General features: G+C 47.1%; 1 protein-coding gene and 1 non-coding gene across 2 annotated transcripts in view; both read right to left on the bottom strand.

Moving 5' to 3' along the window:
* Window positions 1-18934, bottom strand: part of Itga11 (integrin subunit alpha 11) — a 114662-nt gene that overhangs the window by 39361 nt on the left and 56367 nt on the right. Inside the window, exons 5-10 of the mRNA XM_005316733.5 lie at window positions 16332-16446; window positions 13678-13805; window positions 12297-12445; window positions 3619-3763; window positions 3024-3189; window positions 1418-1488 (exon numbers count right to left, since the gene is read on the bottom strand). Of these exons, the coding sequence (XP_005316790.2) occupies window positions 1418-1488; window positions 3024-3189; window positions 3619-3763; window positions 12297-12445; window positions 13678-13805; window positions 16332-16446 (774 nt within the window). The remainder of the gene's footprint in view (window positions 1-1417; window positions 1489-3023; window positions 3190-3618; window positions 3764-12296; window positions 12446-13677; window positions 13806-16331; window positions 16447-18934) is intronic.
* On the bottom strand, window positions 11073-11175 carry LOC120886951 (U6 spliceosomal RNA). Its single transcript, XR_005730136.1, has one exon. It is a non-coding gene; the product is annotated as a U6 spliceosomal RNA (small nuclear RNA).

Here is an 18934-nt window from a genome sequence, read left to right as displayed (position 1 = left end):
GAGCCCAGGACTCATGCTGCCAGAGCATGAGACTCGCTGCCTGACCTTGCGCCCATGGATGCCCTTGCCTCACTGTGCCCAGCAATTTACCCTCGGATTGCAAGCTGAAGGGCAGGGCTCCACCTCTGCCTCTGCCGTATCCAGCATAGGGCCCGGGCAAGAAGGCACTGAGAAGATTGGTGGATCCGACCACTTTAAACAGGAGAACTGTTAATGCCTGCAGACCCCGTAGGGATCTTCTGAGCATGAAACGAGGTGCAGGACTTCCCTGGAAAAGTTTACAGAGCTGTCACCTGTAACAGGGCTGTTATTATGAGGTGCATATGTTATTATGCACCTTGCTGTATTCAGGACAGTGGGAATGATGCAACTCAGGACAATCCAGGTTCAAGTTGTGTTTCCACTCATCTGCCTGCTGTGCGTTGTATGTGCCCCCTCCCCTCCAATCTGGGATTTCTGACTCAGACTCTTGAGATTCCCTGTTTGCTCATGGAGCAGCTTCTGGGTGTAGATGGTGCCGTGTGACTAATTGTCACTGTTTTTTTTTTTTTTTTTTTTTTAACTTCAGAGGGTCACTTAACCTCTCTAAGACTCAATGTCTTTATCTGTAAACTTGGCTCTAGGAACTTGCCCCGTCTACCCCATAGAAGAGTTAAGCAAATTTGATGGGTGATGAGTGCACAACTACAGGGACTAGCAGGCTTTTCTGGCAAACTGGGAGGCAGTGCCTGCCCAACAGCACACGAGTGCACAACCCCACCTGGGACATGCCTGTTCGAAGCATGCCCATGGAGCAACACATGGGGCATCTGTTTCCCCATGTGCTGCTCCTAAGCAGGACTTTACAGTTTATGAAGCATCTCAGAGATATGGACACTCTGTCTCTCTGGCAATTCAGGGTGGTTTCAGCCCCATCTTATGAACCAGAACCAGGTGAAGCACACAGAGGGTGAGTGGGGGCCCGAGACAGCCCCAGGCACCACATGCTGCTTGTGGCATCTTGTGCCCCCCTCTTTGGGGCCCAGGTCCACCTGGGAGCTCTGCAATCCCATGCAGAGTCTGCATGGAGTGGGGCCCATATGCAGTTGGCTATGTCACCTGGCCTAGATTTTGCACAGGGCTCTGTGGATTGAATGGGGTCATTTGTTGCAGGAGGCAATGTCTCCATCAGCACCCTCTGCAGAACCTTCCGGGTGAGTGAGTAGACTATTAGTAGTAGTCCACTTGCTTCTGAAGAGGCCTTGAGACAGTAGAGGTAGGTTGAAGACCTTGAATTCCCTCTTCCACCCACAGAAGACTCTGGGAAGCAGAGAGAACCCAGGAAAGAGAGGCTGAGCAGCTCATGAAAAGTGGGAAGACACACCTTGAGAGCTGGGAAGGATATGGAGAGATGGAGGGAGCCAGTGGTAACTCATACCTCCACTACATGCGAGGAGAAGCCTGTCTGTGACATCTCCAGCCCAAAGGAGGTCTCGTTCTTGTTGGTGCCTAAAACAGAGGACAGAAGGTTGTCAGTGCCATGACTCTTTGCTTAGCCCCAGATGGCCCTCGGTTCTCAGTTCCTACCTCCCAGGGGCACCTTAGGAACTGGGGGTTCACTTTTGAGAAAGGCTCGAGGCTGAGGCCTACGGTGCTGTCTGCATCATCAGCCCTCATCAATACTCTGTGCCCTGAGGTGCGCTGAGCACCTTCCAGATGGCCGTGGGTGAGTAGCCATTACTTCTTCAAAGGACTGGGGACAAGTACTGCATCCACATACTGTAAGTGACTGTGAAAACAGGGGGGAGATCACTAAATAGTGTGTGGAAACAGTGGACATGGTTGGCAAGAAATGGAATTTCTCGCTTTGTTTTGTTCCTATTATTCACTGGATTTGTTTCTGGATGCCCTGGGATAGTTCCTACACCTCATCTCCACCCCCAGGAGGGAGACATGTCACCACTGCAGAGGTGCACAAGAAAGCCCAGGGTGCTCAGGACCCCACTCCACAACGGGTTTCCTGAACACATCATTGGAACTCTGTGCTTGTCACTCAAGGTGACCGCTTTGAGGAGAAAAACACTGATTTGGATATTTGAATTCTGCTGTGGGTGTGAAAGCCCATGTCTAGGGGCTGGGATTGTGCTTCAGTGGTAGAACGCTTGCCTAGCATGTGCAAGGCCCTAGGTTCGATCCTCAGCACCACATAAAAAAAAAAAAAAAGGTAAAATAAAAGTGTTGTGTCCAACTACAACTAAAAAATAAATATTAAAAAACAAAAAGCCCATGTCTGTGCTTTTATCCATCCATCTTTGTTCTGGGGCCATTTGGTTCTCTTTGGGCAGCTCTTCATTTCCAATGCACTGCAGATGTCTCAGGCTCTGGAATGCTGTCTTCTCTTTCTTTTTATGACCCTCCCCCATGCCCAAGGCCCAGTGTTGGAAGGACCCAGTAGAGCAATTTACTGTGCACACGGGGTCTGTGCAAATAAAAGATGCAGCTTAAGTCGCTGGGAGGGGGCGATCTGAAGAAACCCTGCAAAGACTGCTTTTGATGGAGCAAGACACAGTGGCACAGAGGGACTGAATGTTCCAGGCTGAGGAGTCAGGCTCAGCAGGGTCCCAACTAGGGGTGCCAGAGAAAATATAGGGTGCCCAGATACATTTGAACTTCAGATAAACAATGTATAATATTTTTGTGTAAGTCTGTCACAAGCTTTGCATTTCATATTGCTGAACCTGGCAACACTAGTCTACATATCATCACTGTTCCCAGTGTGGGAACTTTGGCATGTCACTTAACTGCTCTGAGTTTCAGTCTCTTCAGCCGTCAAGTATGGAGAATACCAGAGAAGCCACCTTTCAGGTTGTTCATAAAGCACATTGCTTTGTATCCAGAACAAACGACACTCGATGGCTCCTTTTTTTTCATTAAGCAGGGACACTTGCTCCGCCATTCCGTTTGGTGCAGTTGAATTTCCCTCTGGGGAGCTTGCCTGATTTAAACCCAGGTGTGTGCAGCCCCTCTGGGTAGGCAGGGCTCACCTTCCAGGCTGAAGATCCTGTCCCCCAGGGCGTCAACAATGTCCTTCAGGGCTGCCTCGTCAGTGACGTTGAAGAAGTGCTTGTCATCCGGGTCGCTGGCGATGTATTTGATTTCATTTAGAAAAGTTTCTGGGTTGATCCCCCTGCGGTTGTAGTAGCCCAGGACCTGCCAGGGAACAGGGGCAGGGACGACAAACCAGGACATAGCACAGACTCTCCCACACGCCTCAGGGCCCCTGACCCCAGGGCTCCAGGGTGGGCTGAGCCAGGACTTTTGGTAGCCCTGAGTTTTTCCTCCAGGGACCATTTGCGTTTGGGGACTCTTTTAGAGGCAAGATAAGGACCCTGTGCTCAGCGAGGATTCTGGGAGCTGAAAGGCTTGAGCTATTTCCTAGTTTTTGAGGTTTCTGAAGCTTCCTGGCAAAGGAAGGAAAAACCAAGCCCATGACTTTTGTGGACAGGCCTGAGCAGTGCTAAAGAAGCTTCCGGGCTTGCTCTTTTGAAAGCCTGGACATAACAGGCTGCTTCTCAGAAAATAGCCCCTGGGAGTCCCTCTGAGAGGCAGCCGGCAGCCCTGGGCAGGGACGGGACTTACGGCCACGGCGTATCTGGTCACGTTGTCCCTCTCACTTTGCTGGATGACCTTCTCCAGGTCCGGGCTGTCGTGGGACTCCCCATCTGTGATGACGATCATCACCTTCTTGGCCCCTTTCCTGCCGCCCTTCTGGAAAGCCTCTGATCTGGAACCCGAGCACAGGGGTGGGTCACAGAGGGACGTGGGGACGGGGAAGAGCAGCCACAGAAGCCACAGCTGGCCCCCAGGGGCAACCCAACACGCCAACACCATCAGACCTTGTACCAAAGAAGAGGGTGGGCTGTGACCCTCAGGCGGCTCTTTTACCACAGCTTAGGTGGGTCTTGGATCTTTGCATTTTACAAAAGCGACTTTAAAAAGACCCTTTGGGGTCCTGATCTTGTATGGAGGAAAGCTGGCAGGAGGTGGCCCTAGGGGAGCTGAGGTAATGGTTAGCAAACCCAAGAATCTCTTGGGCTGAGGTTTAGAAACACACTGATGCCCAGGCTCCCCTCACACCCATAAGGCCAGACTCTCCTGGGGCCTTGCCTGGCCGTCAGTAATTTTTTTTTTTTTGAGAGAGAATTTTAATATTTATTTCTTAGTTTTTGGTGGACACCACATCTTTGTTTGTATGTGGTGTTGAGGATCGAACCCGGGCCTCACGCATGCCAGGCGAGTGCGATACCGCTTGAGCCACATCCTCAGCCCGCCATCAATAATTTTTAAAAGTTCTACTGAACACCCAGCATTGTGTCCCATTTTCCTAAGGACTGAAGAGCTGAGGTGCCAGGGAGTTCACCACCTAAACAACTGACCCGGAGAACATGTGTGAGGAAGCCCCCGAGTTCTGACTTTTCCCATGAGGACTACTTGATTGTATTTTTGGAAATATTAAATATTACATGAATAAAAAAATTAATGTGAGATATATATATATGTATATATATATATATATAAATAATATTGAATTTTATATATATTCCACTCCAATAATATTGCATTCTATATATATGTGTATATATATATATATGAATATATGTGTATGATGGAATATTATTCAGCCTTAAAGAAGAATGAAATATGGCATTTTCCAGAAAATGGAGGGAGCTGGAGAATATCAAGCTAAGTGAAATAAGCCAATCCCCAAAAAACAGAGGCAAAATGTTTTCTCTGATATACAGATGCTAATTCACAATGCTAGGGAAGAATACAATTACTTTAGATTAGGTAGAGGGGAGTGAAGGGAAGGGAGGGGCTCTGAGGGCAGGAAGGATAGTAGAATGAATCAGACATTTATTATTACCCTATGTACACATATAAGACCCGTGGGATTCTACATCACATACAATCAGAAGAATGGGAAGTTTTACTCCATTGATAGATGTATCAAAGTGCATTCTACTGTCATGTATAACTAATTAAAACAAAAAATTTAAAAAATGAAATGGAAAATAGTTCTCTTACTTCTTAATTTTCAGTGCTTGGAGCATGAGCTTGGCTTACCTGTTGGGCCATCCAGCCCCGGGACAGCAGGGGTAGCCCAGTCATGCCCAACATGGCAAAGGGGTTCTGACAGTTGTCAATTGGTCTACTAAACATGAAAAACTGGCTCTTGGTGCCTCTGTGATCAACCCTCCTTTAGACCATAGTGTGCTGAGTACATCTATGGTCTTGCCAAGAGTCTGGCCCAGCAGGTAGAATTTTCCACTTAAGATATAAAAATTAATGTCACTTGTGGACTTGGCAGTGATTCCCATGAGTCTGACCCACTGCCAGGCGGGAAGGACAGCCCTCAGGTTTAAGCTCTGTAAGGACAGGCTGAAGACCAGTAGCCTTTGGGTTAGCAGAGGTAACTTGTTACATGACAAGCTTGTTACATGATGAGCTTTTGCATGTGATTTTGATGTTGAGGAATTCACAAAACTTGGACTAAGTTGTCTCAGAACTTCTTCAAGCTGCCAGATGTTGAGAGCCACAGGTGAAGTGGCCCCAGCAAACTTCCAACTGATTGGCTCACTGCCGCCCCAGCAAACTTCCAGCTGATTGGCTCCTCTGTGGTGTTGCTCATTGGGCTGTTTCCCTGCCCTTTCAGACCACGGAGCTGCTCATTGGGGGACTCTTTTGGCTCCGCCCACAGGACCCAGCCAATTGGCCTCAGGAGTGGGAGGAGTGGGGGTTGAGAGGCTCCCCTGAAGCCAGTGGTGGCAGTTGGGATCTGAGGAATTGCTGAAGAGCTGTGTGGTGCTGCGTGTGTGTTCTAAAAATAAAGTTCGTTTCTGCTTGACAAGTGGCTCCTGAATTGTGCCCAGCCAGATTGCGGCAGGGGAACGACTGAGGGTAAGTGATAAGGTAAACTGCTCGTCTCTGAGGGCAGGGCAAGAGGATGGGTAGCCATTTTAAGATTCTTCTTTTGTTTTGTTTTGCTTTTGTTTTAAGTTGCCTGTCCCTGGAGATGGGTGAGATGGAAGAAAAACCGTTCACATCTGAGGAAAAACTATTTGCATCTGAGGAACAGATAGGGAGAAAGGATGGATGTACATTTCAGGAGGATAGAAAGGCTGATATAATGAATTTTGTTCCATTTTTGTTTCATTCTGTTTTGGTTTTGTTTGATGTTATCTTGTTGGGGTTGTGTTATCTTTATAGTAGAAATATGGGATCAGAAATTAGTAAAAAACAAACCGAAAGAGTGTTAAGTAAATTGTTAGAGGAAGGAGGCACCCCAGTAAAACCAAGAACAGTTAGAGCATATGTCAATACAATACAAAAATGTAGCCCGTGGATTTTTAAGGAGGAGTTGTTGAATATATCACAATGGGACCATCATGGTGAAGATTTAAGGGATAGGGAAAAGAAAAACCCAGGAACTCTGCCAGTTGGCACATTGCCATTGTGGATGATGATACGATTTTGTTTGCCTAGTCCAAAGCCTTCAGTTCAGACTATGGTAGAAGACATGTTAGATCAAGTAAAAGAGAAGGTCTCTCAAGCTAGTCAGACAGAGGAAGAAAATTTAAAGGAGGAAAAGCCATCAGGGGAGAAGTTACAACAGGAGGCTGTTACTAACACCTTTCTATCACCAGAGGGCTTAAGTGTCCAACCAACAGCTCTACCTCCATATGCTGGGAGGCCCCCAACCCCCATAGTTTATAGATGGGATCCTGTGACAGGATCTCAAAGATTAGCATGCCCTGTATTTGAACAGGCAGGAAGGCAGCGAATTCACCATGTTTTAGATTTCAAAACAGTGAAGCATACATATTTTCTCTACACTAGAAGAAGCTACAAATTTTCATAAAAAGTTCCATGTCAATGCTAATACTTTATAAAAGCGTTTTAAAATAACTAAGGGACAAGCTAGACAAATAATAAAACAATGTCAAAATTGTGTGACCTTTTTACCACAAGTTAATCTTGGAGTCAATCCTAGAGGACTGATACCTAATCATATTTGGCAGATGGATATCACACATTTGCCAGAACTTGGAAAATTAAAATATTTGCATGTTACAGTTGATACTTCTTCTGGATTTTTGATGGGCTCCCTTCATACTGGAGAAAAAATTAAAGATATTATAGCTCATTGCTTACAAAATTTTTCCATTGTAGGTGTTCCAAAACAGTTAAAAACAGATAATGGTCCTGGCTATACTTCTACCTCTTTTAAACAATTTTGCTCATCATTTGGCATTACTCATATAACAGGAATCCCATACAGTCCATAGGGACAAGGCATAGTTGAAAGAGCTCATCAAACTATTAAAATGTACTTATTAAAGCAAAAAGAGGGTATTGGGAAGGGGTATAAATCCCTCAAAGATAAACTTAAAATAACCCTTTTTACTCTAAACTTTTAAAATTTGGATTCATCAGGGCTTAGTGCTGCAGAAAGGCATATATGTCCAAAAAATGTACATAAGCCCAAGGTACTTTGGAAGGATATTCTAACAGGACAATGGAAAGGTCCTGACCCAGTGATTGTCTGGAGTCGGGGTTCTGTTTGTGTGTTTCCACAGGGAGAACAGCAGCCGATTTGGATTCCAGAGAGATTAACTAAGGTCCTGACCCAGTGATTGTCTGGAGTCGGGGTTCTGTTTGTGTGTTTCCAAAGGGAGAACAGCAGCTGATTTGGATTCCAGAGAGATTAACTAAAGCGATTTCTACAGACCAAAAAGAAGATGATTTGGCTCAAATCCATAACAGCTGATTTCCAGAACTCCAGTTTGGCTATCCTTACATCTGTGACAGTGGTTCTCCCACACCTGGAGGCTAATGAAACCAGGATTTTTTTTCAATATCTATTTTATTATTTCCCTTTCCCACATCATGAAGTTCTATTTTGTTTTTTGAGCTCATACAGACCTAGGTTAATGAACAGTTCTATTTTTTGACTATGGAGTTTTTAAACATTGCAATGGAGATTTCACCTGTAAAAAGTTACAAGGCCTTTACTATTATGTTATGTGTTGTATGTATTATATTATGTGTGCACACTTGTGTTTTGTGTTGTATGCTTGTATGTGCATATGTCCATATATCATATATGATGAGCGCTCATGAAAAAATGGATCCAAATATTTTTTTTCCTTATTCATGTGATTTAAATGGTTTAATTTAAATTGTGTAAACAGCTTTTGAGGATTGTTTTAATATGTGAACAAAAAAGGAGGTTAACAGATCTACTTTAACCTTTCCTTTTCATTATATTTAATAATTCTGTTCAGGATAATGTAAATTGTTCAGAAAATTGTTTTCTTTTAGTGCCTGCTGGAATGTTACATAATTTTTTCTTTAGCCATTATTGCCAGAATTCCTATCTTCATCCCAGTGCCAGTGAAGACAAAGATAAAACCAAACTACAGCTTCTGCAATAGCTATCACTGAACTGCTTGCAGAGCTTGCCTCGACTATGTATCACTCATATGCATTGTGAACTATCTGTTGGTGCAGTGACTTGTGGTAGTGCCGGGTATTTTTGCTGATGGTGTCATCAATGGTACAATTTTTCCAAAAGGAGCAGTTGTATCCTCCTCCCTTCTGCTTGTGATGGTCGTTCAGCTAAAATTTGGGGGCCAACAGAGGTGAGGCAAAGAACCTCACCCCCCCACTAGTACAAAGGCCTATCCACAGGTGTGGCTGTATGCTCGACCGGTAGTCAATGACGGGTAAGATCCAATTGCAATGGTACCAACCTAAGACAGGAGGCTGACGCCTTGAGGTCAGCTCATCCAATGATGGGTAAGGACCATATGTAGTATTGGACAACCTAAGGCAGGCACGGTCCCTAAGCCACATGCTTGTTGTTTAATTAAACAGAGAGGGGGAGATGTTGAGAGCCACAGCCGAAGTGGCCCCAGCAAACTTCCAGCTGATTGGCTCACCACAGCCCCAGCAAATTTCCAGCTGATTGGCTCCTCTGCGATGATGCTCATTGGGCTGTTTCCCTGCCCTTTCAGACCATGGAGTTGCTCATTGGGGGACTCTTTTGGCTCCGCCCACACAACCCAGCCAATCGGCCTTAAGAGTGGGAGGAGTAGGGGTTGAGAGGCTCGCCGGAAGCCGGTGGTGGCAGTTGGGCTCTGAGGGAATTCCTGAAGAGCTCGTGTGGCGTGTGTGTTCTAAAAATAAAGTTCATTTCTGCTTGACAAGTGGCTCGTGAATTGTGCCCAGCCAGACTGTGGCAGCCAGTGAAGAGGGAAAACCACCTGCTGTTCTCTTTGTAGCTCTCTGATATTCTGGACATGTTGCCTTAAAAAATCCCATTTAATTTTAGTATGAGTTGTGGACCCAAAGGCCATAGAGGCCCACTCCACATGATGAGAGCAGATTTGGGGCTGAAGCCCAACCTAGTGAAGGGAGAACTCTGCTTTTCCCTCAAAGGAAATTCTAGATGCTTCTGTGACCTCCATGAAGGGCCAGGCCCAGGGAATAAAAACTTCATGCAGAAAATTATGGCAGGAGAATGGCAGTTTTTATTACATTGAGAGCCAAGAAAAACTTCAGGATCATATTTCCATATAGCAGAATAGTGTGAATATCTCTGTGAATCTGTAATAGTATGAATATCAGCATGAATCATCAGATTTTTAAGTTGTGATTTTGTGTTGGGTAAAGGGACTTGGATCTGTTCCTTCGTAAATGAGATTACAAATTCCTTGAGAGCAGTAAGAACTTTATAGTCACAACAGGACCCACCCAACTAAAAACCAGAGTGACCCACAGAATTTAGCTCATATCATGTCTCTGGTCTGCTTAGAATCTGCTCTGGTTCCTGTCTCTCTCAGGAAAAGACCAGGTCCTGATGAAATCCCACCAGACCTGGTGACCTGGACCATGACCTCTGTGAGCTGCTGTCTGACCTGGGGGGGTGCCAGGTGCAATGCTGAGCCTGTGGCTGCTCCTTCAGCCTGGAATGCCCCCTCCTGGCTATCTCTTGGCCAGCTCCCTCAGTGGATTCAGATGTGCACCCCAAGGCCACCTCTCAGTAAACCTTTCCTGTCTACCCTCACGGGCCTCCCTGAGAGACAGTCTCTCTGCATTCTGAGATAGGATCAGGGTTGACACTGTTTAGAGCTCCTATATTGGGCTGGGAGCTGCCAAGGCTAAGGGCCACAGGTTACCATCTTTGTAGCCCCTCAAGTTCATGGCTGGAGTCTTTGTCCTTTAGTAGGTACATGGAGGAAAAAAAGAAAAAAAAAACCCTCATTATGAATAACCAAGTGAGGGGAAAAAACTTTTCATCTTAAAAGGCACCAGCTATAATTTGGGACCTGAACTTGGCAGACTGGAAGATGAGAATTTCAAAATTCAGTGGAGGTGAAATTAAAACCCAGGAGTTGCAAATCCCGAGTTACTAATGCTTCAAACTACCTGGTGAGTCACATGCATGTCATTGACCCAAGGTTGGTGGGCTGCAGAAGGGGAATGACCAAACAGTGGCTTCATTCTCATATGAGTCAGTCAGCGCCACACTGGGAAAGTGATAGCCGGTGGTCACTGGTTCCCTTTACTGCCCAGCCCTTTCACCAGGGCCTGTTGGGCATCTCTGGTCCCACCTCAGTGACGGCAAAACAGCAAAATGGCCCATTCCTCGTAAAGATGGGTAAGAGCCATCATCTTCCCATGGAGAAGAAAAAGTGAGCTTTAGAACGAGTTTTCTTTTCTTTTCTCCTCCTCCTCCTTCTCTTCTTTTTTACAAGAGCACAAATCCATCTTTATTTATTTTCCATTAGTTTAAATCCTTGAGGGCCCAGCATCATATGGATTCTGTGTCCAGTGGCCTTAGCAGGAAGGTTGCTTGGGAATTTGGCCCTAACCATGCCACTGTTTCCATGGGCACGAGTTACCTTTCCCCAGATCACCCTGGTTTTGTTTGGTTTGTCACCAGGAGTCACTGTGTTGTTTTTTTTTTCTTTGTATACATAAGAACACCTTTTGCCCAAGTAGAACTCGGTTTCATCTCTGGCATAAACAGAAATATGGAACGCTTCACGAATTATGTCATTTTGCACAGGGGCCATGCTAATCTTCTCTGAATCGTTCCAATTTTAGGATATGTGCTGCCGAAGTGAGCACTTGAGAACGAGTTTTATCAGCACACAGAAATGCAATGGTTGAGCAGTGACTGAACCGTAAGAAGTTATGAAGTTGGAAAAATCTTAATCTTTTGACCACATAAAATCATGAGATGCCTAGGTAGCTCTTGTGTTGTGAAATTCTATGAAACACATCAACTAAGCCTAAATGAGGTGGGACTATATGTCGGGACTGTGGTCTTAACAAATGTAGCAGAACTCACATTCGTAGGCGTAAAATTTAGACATTTCAAATCTAAGTGGCTTAGACGTAGTCATCTTAAGTGTCTAAGTCTTGGCTCAAGAGAGCTTGTGGGATTGCTTTTAAAACTGGCTAATTTCACTGGGTAAGCACATGTTTTGAGCAATGTCTTCCTGGCATAAGCCTGTGGTCCTCTGTGTGGACATGTCTACAGGCAGCATTCATGTGGATGAATGAGTTCTGGTGGGATTTTAAGGAACTAGATTTTGCCTTCATGGAACCCGTATCCTTTTACAGAGTGTCTTTGGTAGAACACGTTCTGCAAAGTTGGTGGCAATGATACCCCCATCCCAAACGCCCTTCCTTGAGGAAGGTCATGTTGACATGACCTTGCCATTCCTCCATCAAGAGGTAGAATCATATTTCTTCCCCTTGAATCTGGGCTGGCCTTGGGAACTTGCACCACCAACAGCATGTGGCAGAAGTCATTTTTGGAACTTCAAGGCGAGGTCATCAGCAGTCTGGTTTCTGAGGAAGCTTGCTCTTGGGACACTTCTCTCAGAATCCAGATGCCATGACATGAGAAAATCAAGCCACGTGGCCATGTGTGGGTGTTTAGATAGCCAGCTCCCACTGACCTCCCAGCCAGAGGCCAGCAACAACTGCCATCTCCCTGTGTACTGCATCCTAGACATCCAGCCCAGTCAAACCTCGGATGATAACAGTCTCAGTGGACACTAGACGACACTCAACCATGTGAGGGAACCCAGAGAGAACTGACCAGCTGGGTCAAAGTTCGCCAGAACTTTGGGGAAATTAATAAATCATCGCTTCAAGGGAGCAAACGTTGCGGTGGTTTGTTACACAGCAATAGATACCTGGGACAGTATCTGAGATCTAAAAAAACAGATTTTTCTTACCGAGCAAATTCAATGCCAAATGCCGTGCGCGTCTCTGTTCCTCCTCTCTGCTCAATGTGGCTGGCAGCTTCCACTACATCCTTCACAGACCTGTAGTCATTGAGGTGAAACTCATGGACCACATCTTCTCCATACTGCACAACTCCAACCTGCATGGCAGAGGAGAGCGTGAAGGAACGTCTTGGCCCCTGAAACTTAGACCTCTGGTGGCAAGAGTCCCCAGGAATGATCTTCCCTTGTCATGATTCGGGAGTGAGAGATCACCCTTCCCAAGATGTCACCACAGCCTAGGGGAAGCAGCTTCTGCATTATTCCAGGAATGAATAGATGGTTCAGTGGGACGAGTTGGGGCCACAAACAGAGTAAGGGCATCTTGTGATCTAAGGAGAGGCCTGACTGACTGATCACATGTCTTCTTCGGAAGAAAACAGTCGGCACAGCATGAATGTCTAAGTTAGCAGGAGCAGTGTGGGTGGAGGGCCTTGGTGTTGTTTCCAAACTCTAAAATCAAGGTTCTTTAAAACTGGAAGGAAGGGCTGGGATTGTGGCTCAGTGGTAGAGCGCTCGCCTAGCATGTGCCAGGCCCTGGGTTAGATCCTCAGCACCACATAAAAATAAATAAATAAAGGTATTGTGTCCAACTATAACTAAAAAATAAATATTAAAAAAAATGGCAGGGAAGAGGCTCTTGCATCCCCAAGGATAATAAAATATAGGCAACATTAGTAGCTCAGAAATAAAAAAAAACCCTTAATGCCCTATAGTAGGGATTAAATGATAAACATTGCCGTTGGATGGCCCACTGAGTTTACTTGGCACAAGTCCCCTTCAGATGCTGGACGTTCTCTTGGATGCTCTAAGAGCTGTTTTCTCAGTGGCGGGGAACCCTGACTCCATGAGAAATTCCACTCCCTCTTCAACAGCTCTACTTGTAAAAAAAAAATGTTTTAGAGTGACTTGCCATCTACCATCTTGAAACTTTTATCCATTGATCCTCATTTAGTCAAAATAATAGGAATGAATACCCTATCTTGAGCCAGACCTTCTGGTCTTCTCTTCAAAACCAATCCTAATGTTCCTGCCCTTGCTCTGCAGGGCTGTGGGGCCTGCTCAGCCCTCCAACCCTCCTGCTCAGAACGTCTTTGTAGGTGGGGTCTACCCAGGAGACAGCCTGTGAAGTGTGGCCTCCCCAAACTGTCCCTTGATGTGCTCACTAGGGATTGGCATCCTAGGCTGCAGGGACCCAGTGCTGGCTGGCCAAGGTTTCCTGGGCACTTCCTTAGGGCATGTGAAGATGCTCTTTGACACCCCCAGGCAGCATGGGTCAGTGGGCTCAGCGGGGAGATCCTGTTGAGAGGAGGAAAGAGCCCCAGAGACTCACCTGGATCTGCCCTGGGCCAATGTAAAACTTCTTCAGGATATTAATGAGAAAGTGCTGGACCTCCACCCAGGGGTAGATGCTGTTGGAACCATCCAGGACAATGACGATGTCCATGTAGGTCTGGCACCCTGGGAAGTGAGGACAGGGTCATGGCTAGCCAAGGAACCAGTGTCTGCACATCTCTGATTTTTCCGGATGATTGTTCAGAGGAGGACAGAAGAATTGACTGCTACCTGTGTGTCATTCCCTGGACTGAGGAGCACCTTGGGGCTCAGCACGTTTGGGGAACGTGAATGACGAGTCTGGGGTTTCCTGGCTCTGTTCTACCACTCTGTAAAAAAAGAAGCCTGACCACCTCTGCTCTTGATTAGGAACTGACCAGTGCCAATTGGTCAAAGCTTCCAAGGCAGGTGGCTCTGCCCATATGAGGGCCTCTTGTCATTTGCTTCACTGTAACAGGCCTCTGGCTTTCACCACTGGCAGCCCGAATGAGAGGATTTCACATTTAGGGAGGATAAAGAATCTGGATTCTGACACCAGGTGATTTTGACTCCTGGCCTCACCACTCACTAGCTGTGTGACCTGTGGATAGTCATGTAACCTCTCAGCATCAATTTTCTCTGCACTGAAAGAGGCATAAAAATAAATAGCAGTTGCCACGAGGAACTAGCAAGATTCTTCTAAAGGGTTGGGCACAAAGCTCAAGAAATCTTAGTTGATTCTATTTTTATTTATTTTTTAAAAGTAAAACACTGAGTTAATGTGGCAGTGACCTCATCTGGTCAAGCTCTCGGCCTTTACGTCTGAACATAAGCTTGCTTTATATTTTTTCATATTAATACCAAGTTAAAGGGGATAATAAAAATTAACAAAGAAAATGAATCAGACGTGGGCACTGTAACAAATATTCAAAAAAAGACTTAAAATCTAAGCAACATTTGCTGATGGTCAGGGTTACTTTGGAAGATAGCCTACGTGATGTATCTGGGCATCTGCTTATTTCACGGTGGACCTTTCACACTGTTAGAAGGTCTTCCTTAACCATGCTGGGAGCCTGTCCTGTGTTAGCCATTCCCCGCATCCTTGCATAGTGAAAGTGTCCTGTGGAACTCCGTGTTCCCAGGTAGAGGAAGGTGGTGGCTTTCAGCCCAGGGGCTTGTTGGGGCTTTGAGTTTGATGGAGCACTTGGGAAATGTTGGGTGACTGGGAGGCTCAACACCTTGCCACTGGCTTGTTGTGTTCAGCTGGCAGTGACCTGACACTCTGGCCTGACTGAGCCAGATGGAGTTGTCTTTTTCCAGTTTGGTTTAGCTCAACACATTTGGACTGAGCACCTGAAATGCCAGAACTCTGCCCAGCGGCGTTGGCAGCCACGGAGGGAGACTAGACCAAATGACTTGATTTGGAGGAGTTTATCATCTCCTGGGAGGGATTAGGTTTCTTTTATTTTTAAACTATCTTTATTATAGAATGCAATTTTTATCACTGATTTCTTTCTTATAATTTCAATTTTTTTAAAAAAAGACACCTTGGGAAGAATGCGGCTTTTGGTTTGCTGTTCCTGAACGTCTTGGCTGAACACTCTCTTGGGGAGTTCCCCTGCCCTTCTCTCTCCACGCACACCAGGGCCTATCCCACACCTACTGGGTTGCAGTCTACACGGGGTGGCCTGGCGACTGTATTTGATCAGCTGTCAGGACACTGCTGGCTGGCTGGGCCTCTGCTAGAGGAGGTTTAGGGAGGCGGGAATGGTCAAATTTCCATTTGCAGAGAACAGTGGCTCTAGGGACATGATGTTCCCAGTGGAAACCCACGGGCCTGATGTGAGCCTCTTCCTGTGCTCTGGCACTGCCTTTCCTGCCCTTTAGTGTCCTCCTCGTTGCCCTAAGAGGACTACTCGCCAGCCCCTGTTAGACTGACCCTCCTCCTCCTCCCTTCCCCAGCCCCATCTTTCCACCCCTGACTGGCCCCATTGTTTGGAGGGAGGCTGCCTGCAAGCAGAGGTGCTAATCCCCTCACCCTCCATAAAACGGGCAGCAGCTGCTTGGGTGAGGGTGTTTAGCACAGAGGAAACAGTAGGGCTCAGAGCCAAGGCGTCTGGGCTTTCTGGGGTGAGGTCTGAGCACCAGTTCCCCAGATTTCTTGGTGGCTGGGGAATGAGGGAAGGTTTGTTTTCCACGAAGCCCTGGGCAAGCTGTGCTGAACTCCCCGAAGCCCGGGAGAACGGATCCAGCATAATCATTGCCAAGGACCTTTCTCTACCCCATGGCTCTGGGTGTTACTCAACACCAGGAGCATTATATGCATTACAGTCTAAGTGAATGGCGCCTGGGGACGGTCTGCAGCACGTGGCGGCCTGGCAACCCCTCTCATGCAAAGGGTCTTCGCAGTGAGGCGCCCTTGGTGCCAGGGCTGTCTTCACAACCCTAGTTCTTTCTCTCCCACCATCACACTGTAGGGGGGAGCGCACCAGGAACATGATCCCACAGAGGCCCAACCAAGTGACCTGATCCCAGGTCATCCCAAGGGCTGGGGCAGGGCGGAACTAGAGTCCAACCAAATGCTGCTCTGTAGCCAGGATAACAGTGACCAGAGCCCCAAGCCTTCCAAGACTGTCCCCAGCTCAGCCCATCTGTAGATCTGAAGCCACTTACTTTGAAGAGCTGGGGCCACGGTCTTGGAGAACCGGAAATTGGAGTTGACTCTCGAGCACATCCCTGTGGTGTAGTAGGAGCTTCCACACTCATGAGACCAGAGGGGGCTGCAGGCCTGAGAAGTACAGTGCAGGCCCCTGGTCAGTGGGTGAGGCAGAGAGGGCCCGGCCCCACGGCCCATGGTCTAGCCCCAACCTCCGTGACCCTGGACAGACATCCTTTCTCAGAGTGTCGTTGTCCCCAGGGGTGAGAGGGTCTCTGTTAAGTCTCACCATGCTTTCTCTTGCTGCAGTGTCGGGTAATGGGGAGCTACCAGTCTCGGAGTCCTCCTTTGTTGTGATTTCAAGACCTTGTTCTCCATTTTGTTATTTAGGGTGTGACTCTTCTTCCTCCAACTGCCCACCCCACCCACCACATAGGATCTAGGGAAAATCTAGGGACACTCTACAGTCATGGGAGTGGACCCTTCAAGGGTCACTAGGCAAGATCCTTTATCTGCAGAGGCCACCTGATGGTCCTTACTGGGCAATTTTCCAGGACTGGGTCCCAACAACATGCCATGCTCTTACTAGGGAAAGATGAAAGAAAAAAAAAAAAGGTCTTTGCTATTTCTGTAAAATTTGCACCCAAAAGCATTGATGTCACACCCTCATTGGAGGACTGAAGTGATGAGTCTCTCTCAGAGGTAGGGTTGTTAAAAATGGAAACTCAGCTCCATGCCTCCATTTTTGACCTGCTCTCAGGACACCCCAGGCTAAGTTTTGTGCAGTAATTTCCTTCGGTTTAGGGGAGGAATTGTTCTCCCAAACCATTTCTTTAATTAGCTTTCTTTTTAACCTACATTTAAAGGTTATGATTTATCTGTGTCTTTTGTTGAAACTGCTGTCAATTATTTTGGAATAAAGGAGGGAATAAAGAATGGGAGGATGGATGGGTAGATGGAAAGACGATGGATGAACAGCTGGGTAGATGACCCATGGACGGTGAATGAATGGATATACAGATGGTGGATGGGTGGATGATGGATGGAAGAATGGATGACTGAATGGAAGGGTGAGTAACTGGACTGAGGTGTAGACAGATGTGTAGATGAATGATTGGATGGATACATGAATGGAGGGGTGGATGACTGGCAGGGCTTGGACTGATGAGTGAATCAAGGAATGGATGAGTGAATGAGTTAACAGAGAATCAGGCATTTATTTATTTTAATTTCTCTTTATGGTACTGGGAATTAAATCCAAAGAAGCTCTTCCACTGGGCTACATCCCCAGTCCTTTTTATTTTGAGACGGGGTCTCATTACCCAGGCTGGCCTGGAGCTTGCAATTCTCCTGCCTCAGCCTCCTGAGTAGCTGGGGTTAAGGATTGGGCTACCATGTTAGGCTAAAAGCTGCTCCCAGGGAGCTCCAAGCTCCAAGAGGAGTCCTCTTAGACCTCATCCCACCTTGTGGAGTAAGTGAAATCAAGTTAGTGAGAGTGTGACAAGGAGCTTCAGGCAGAAAAGGGAGTGGAGACAAAGGCCCTAAAGGACGTGTTGTGTGTGGACGGGGTGGGGCCCTGCTTTGCCTGTGGTTGGGGATAATGGAGGACCTGCCGTGCACGTATACGGAAGCTTCCTGATGCCTGGTGCTGCACACCCCAGAGGTCTCATCTGCCAGCAGAAATGGACTGATGGACAAAAACAGAGAGTGACACAAGCCCCCCCCCATTTAAAAGTGGGTGGTACCTTGTGTTGAACTTTCTGGGGTAATTTTTTCCTGAAATCTCCTCATGTAGGAACTATCAGGCCCAGAAGGATCCTGTTTGGAGCACCAAGCATCACCCATTTTGGCAGGGAGCCGGTGCTGCCCATCAGTTTTGCCACTGAGCTCCCAGACTGTAGTCAGTGCTGGCGTGTGCTCCTGGGGTAGGGGACGGACCCCCAAGATGGCCCACGGATGTCTTTCTGTCCCCAGATCACATGTGTTACTTATTTGCTTCTCTTCCAACCAGAACCAGGAGCAGGAGCTCTGGGCACTGCTGAGTCCCCAGGAGCCTGCACTGGGCTCAGTGCACTCTAGGTGCTCAAAAAGTTGTCTAAACAAATGAGCGTTTTCCCCACTGCAGCCCAGACACCTTCTTTTCTTTCTTCTTTGCTAGGACCTGTCTGTAAAACAAAACAGGAACCTCTCCCAGCCTGCCACCTTTAATCCCAGATGTCCAGATGGCCTGCCATTCCATATCCCTTCCCTGGGTGGCAGTGCATCTGTGTCTCTTCATTTCTGGTTTCCCTACAGCCTTAAGTGGAGTGACATGTCTTGTTTCTTTTATTCAATGTGGGATTTGGCCTCTGCCCCAGGAAACTGGCTTCCCAAGGAATGGATGGTCCCTGTCAGCCGTTGGCTGTATTTATCCTTGTCCCTTTCCCAGCTGCTCCTCTACCCTGGGTATGCACACAAAGGATTCAATCCTTTTTTCTGCCTGAACTGTCCCCTCCAAACTGACACTTCCCTGGGTGTTTGGGTGTCCCCTCAGACACCGAGAAAGGCAGAAGCCTGTGGAGGGGCTTCCTCCTGCTGGGCCTGGGGTGGAGTTGGGTGGGGTGAGCGAGTCTGAGGTGCC

Source organism: Ictidomys tridecemlineatus, chromosome 5 (assembly GCF_052094955.1).
Source record: "Ictidomys tridecemlineatus isolate mIctTri1 chromosome 5, mIctTri1.hap1, whole genome shotgun sequence".
Taxonomy (NCBI): domain Eukaryota; kingdom Metazoa; phylum Chordata; class Mammalia; order Rodentia; family Sciuridae; genus Ictidomys; species Ictidomys tridecemlineatus.
The sequence above is the reverse complement of the archived record's forward strand: the minus strand, read 5'-3'. Positions and strand labels throughout refer to the sequence as shown.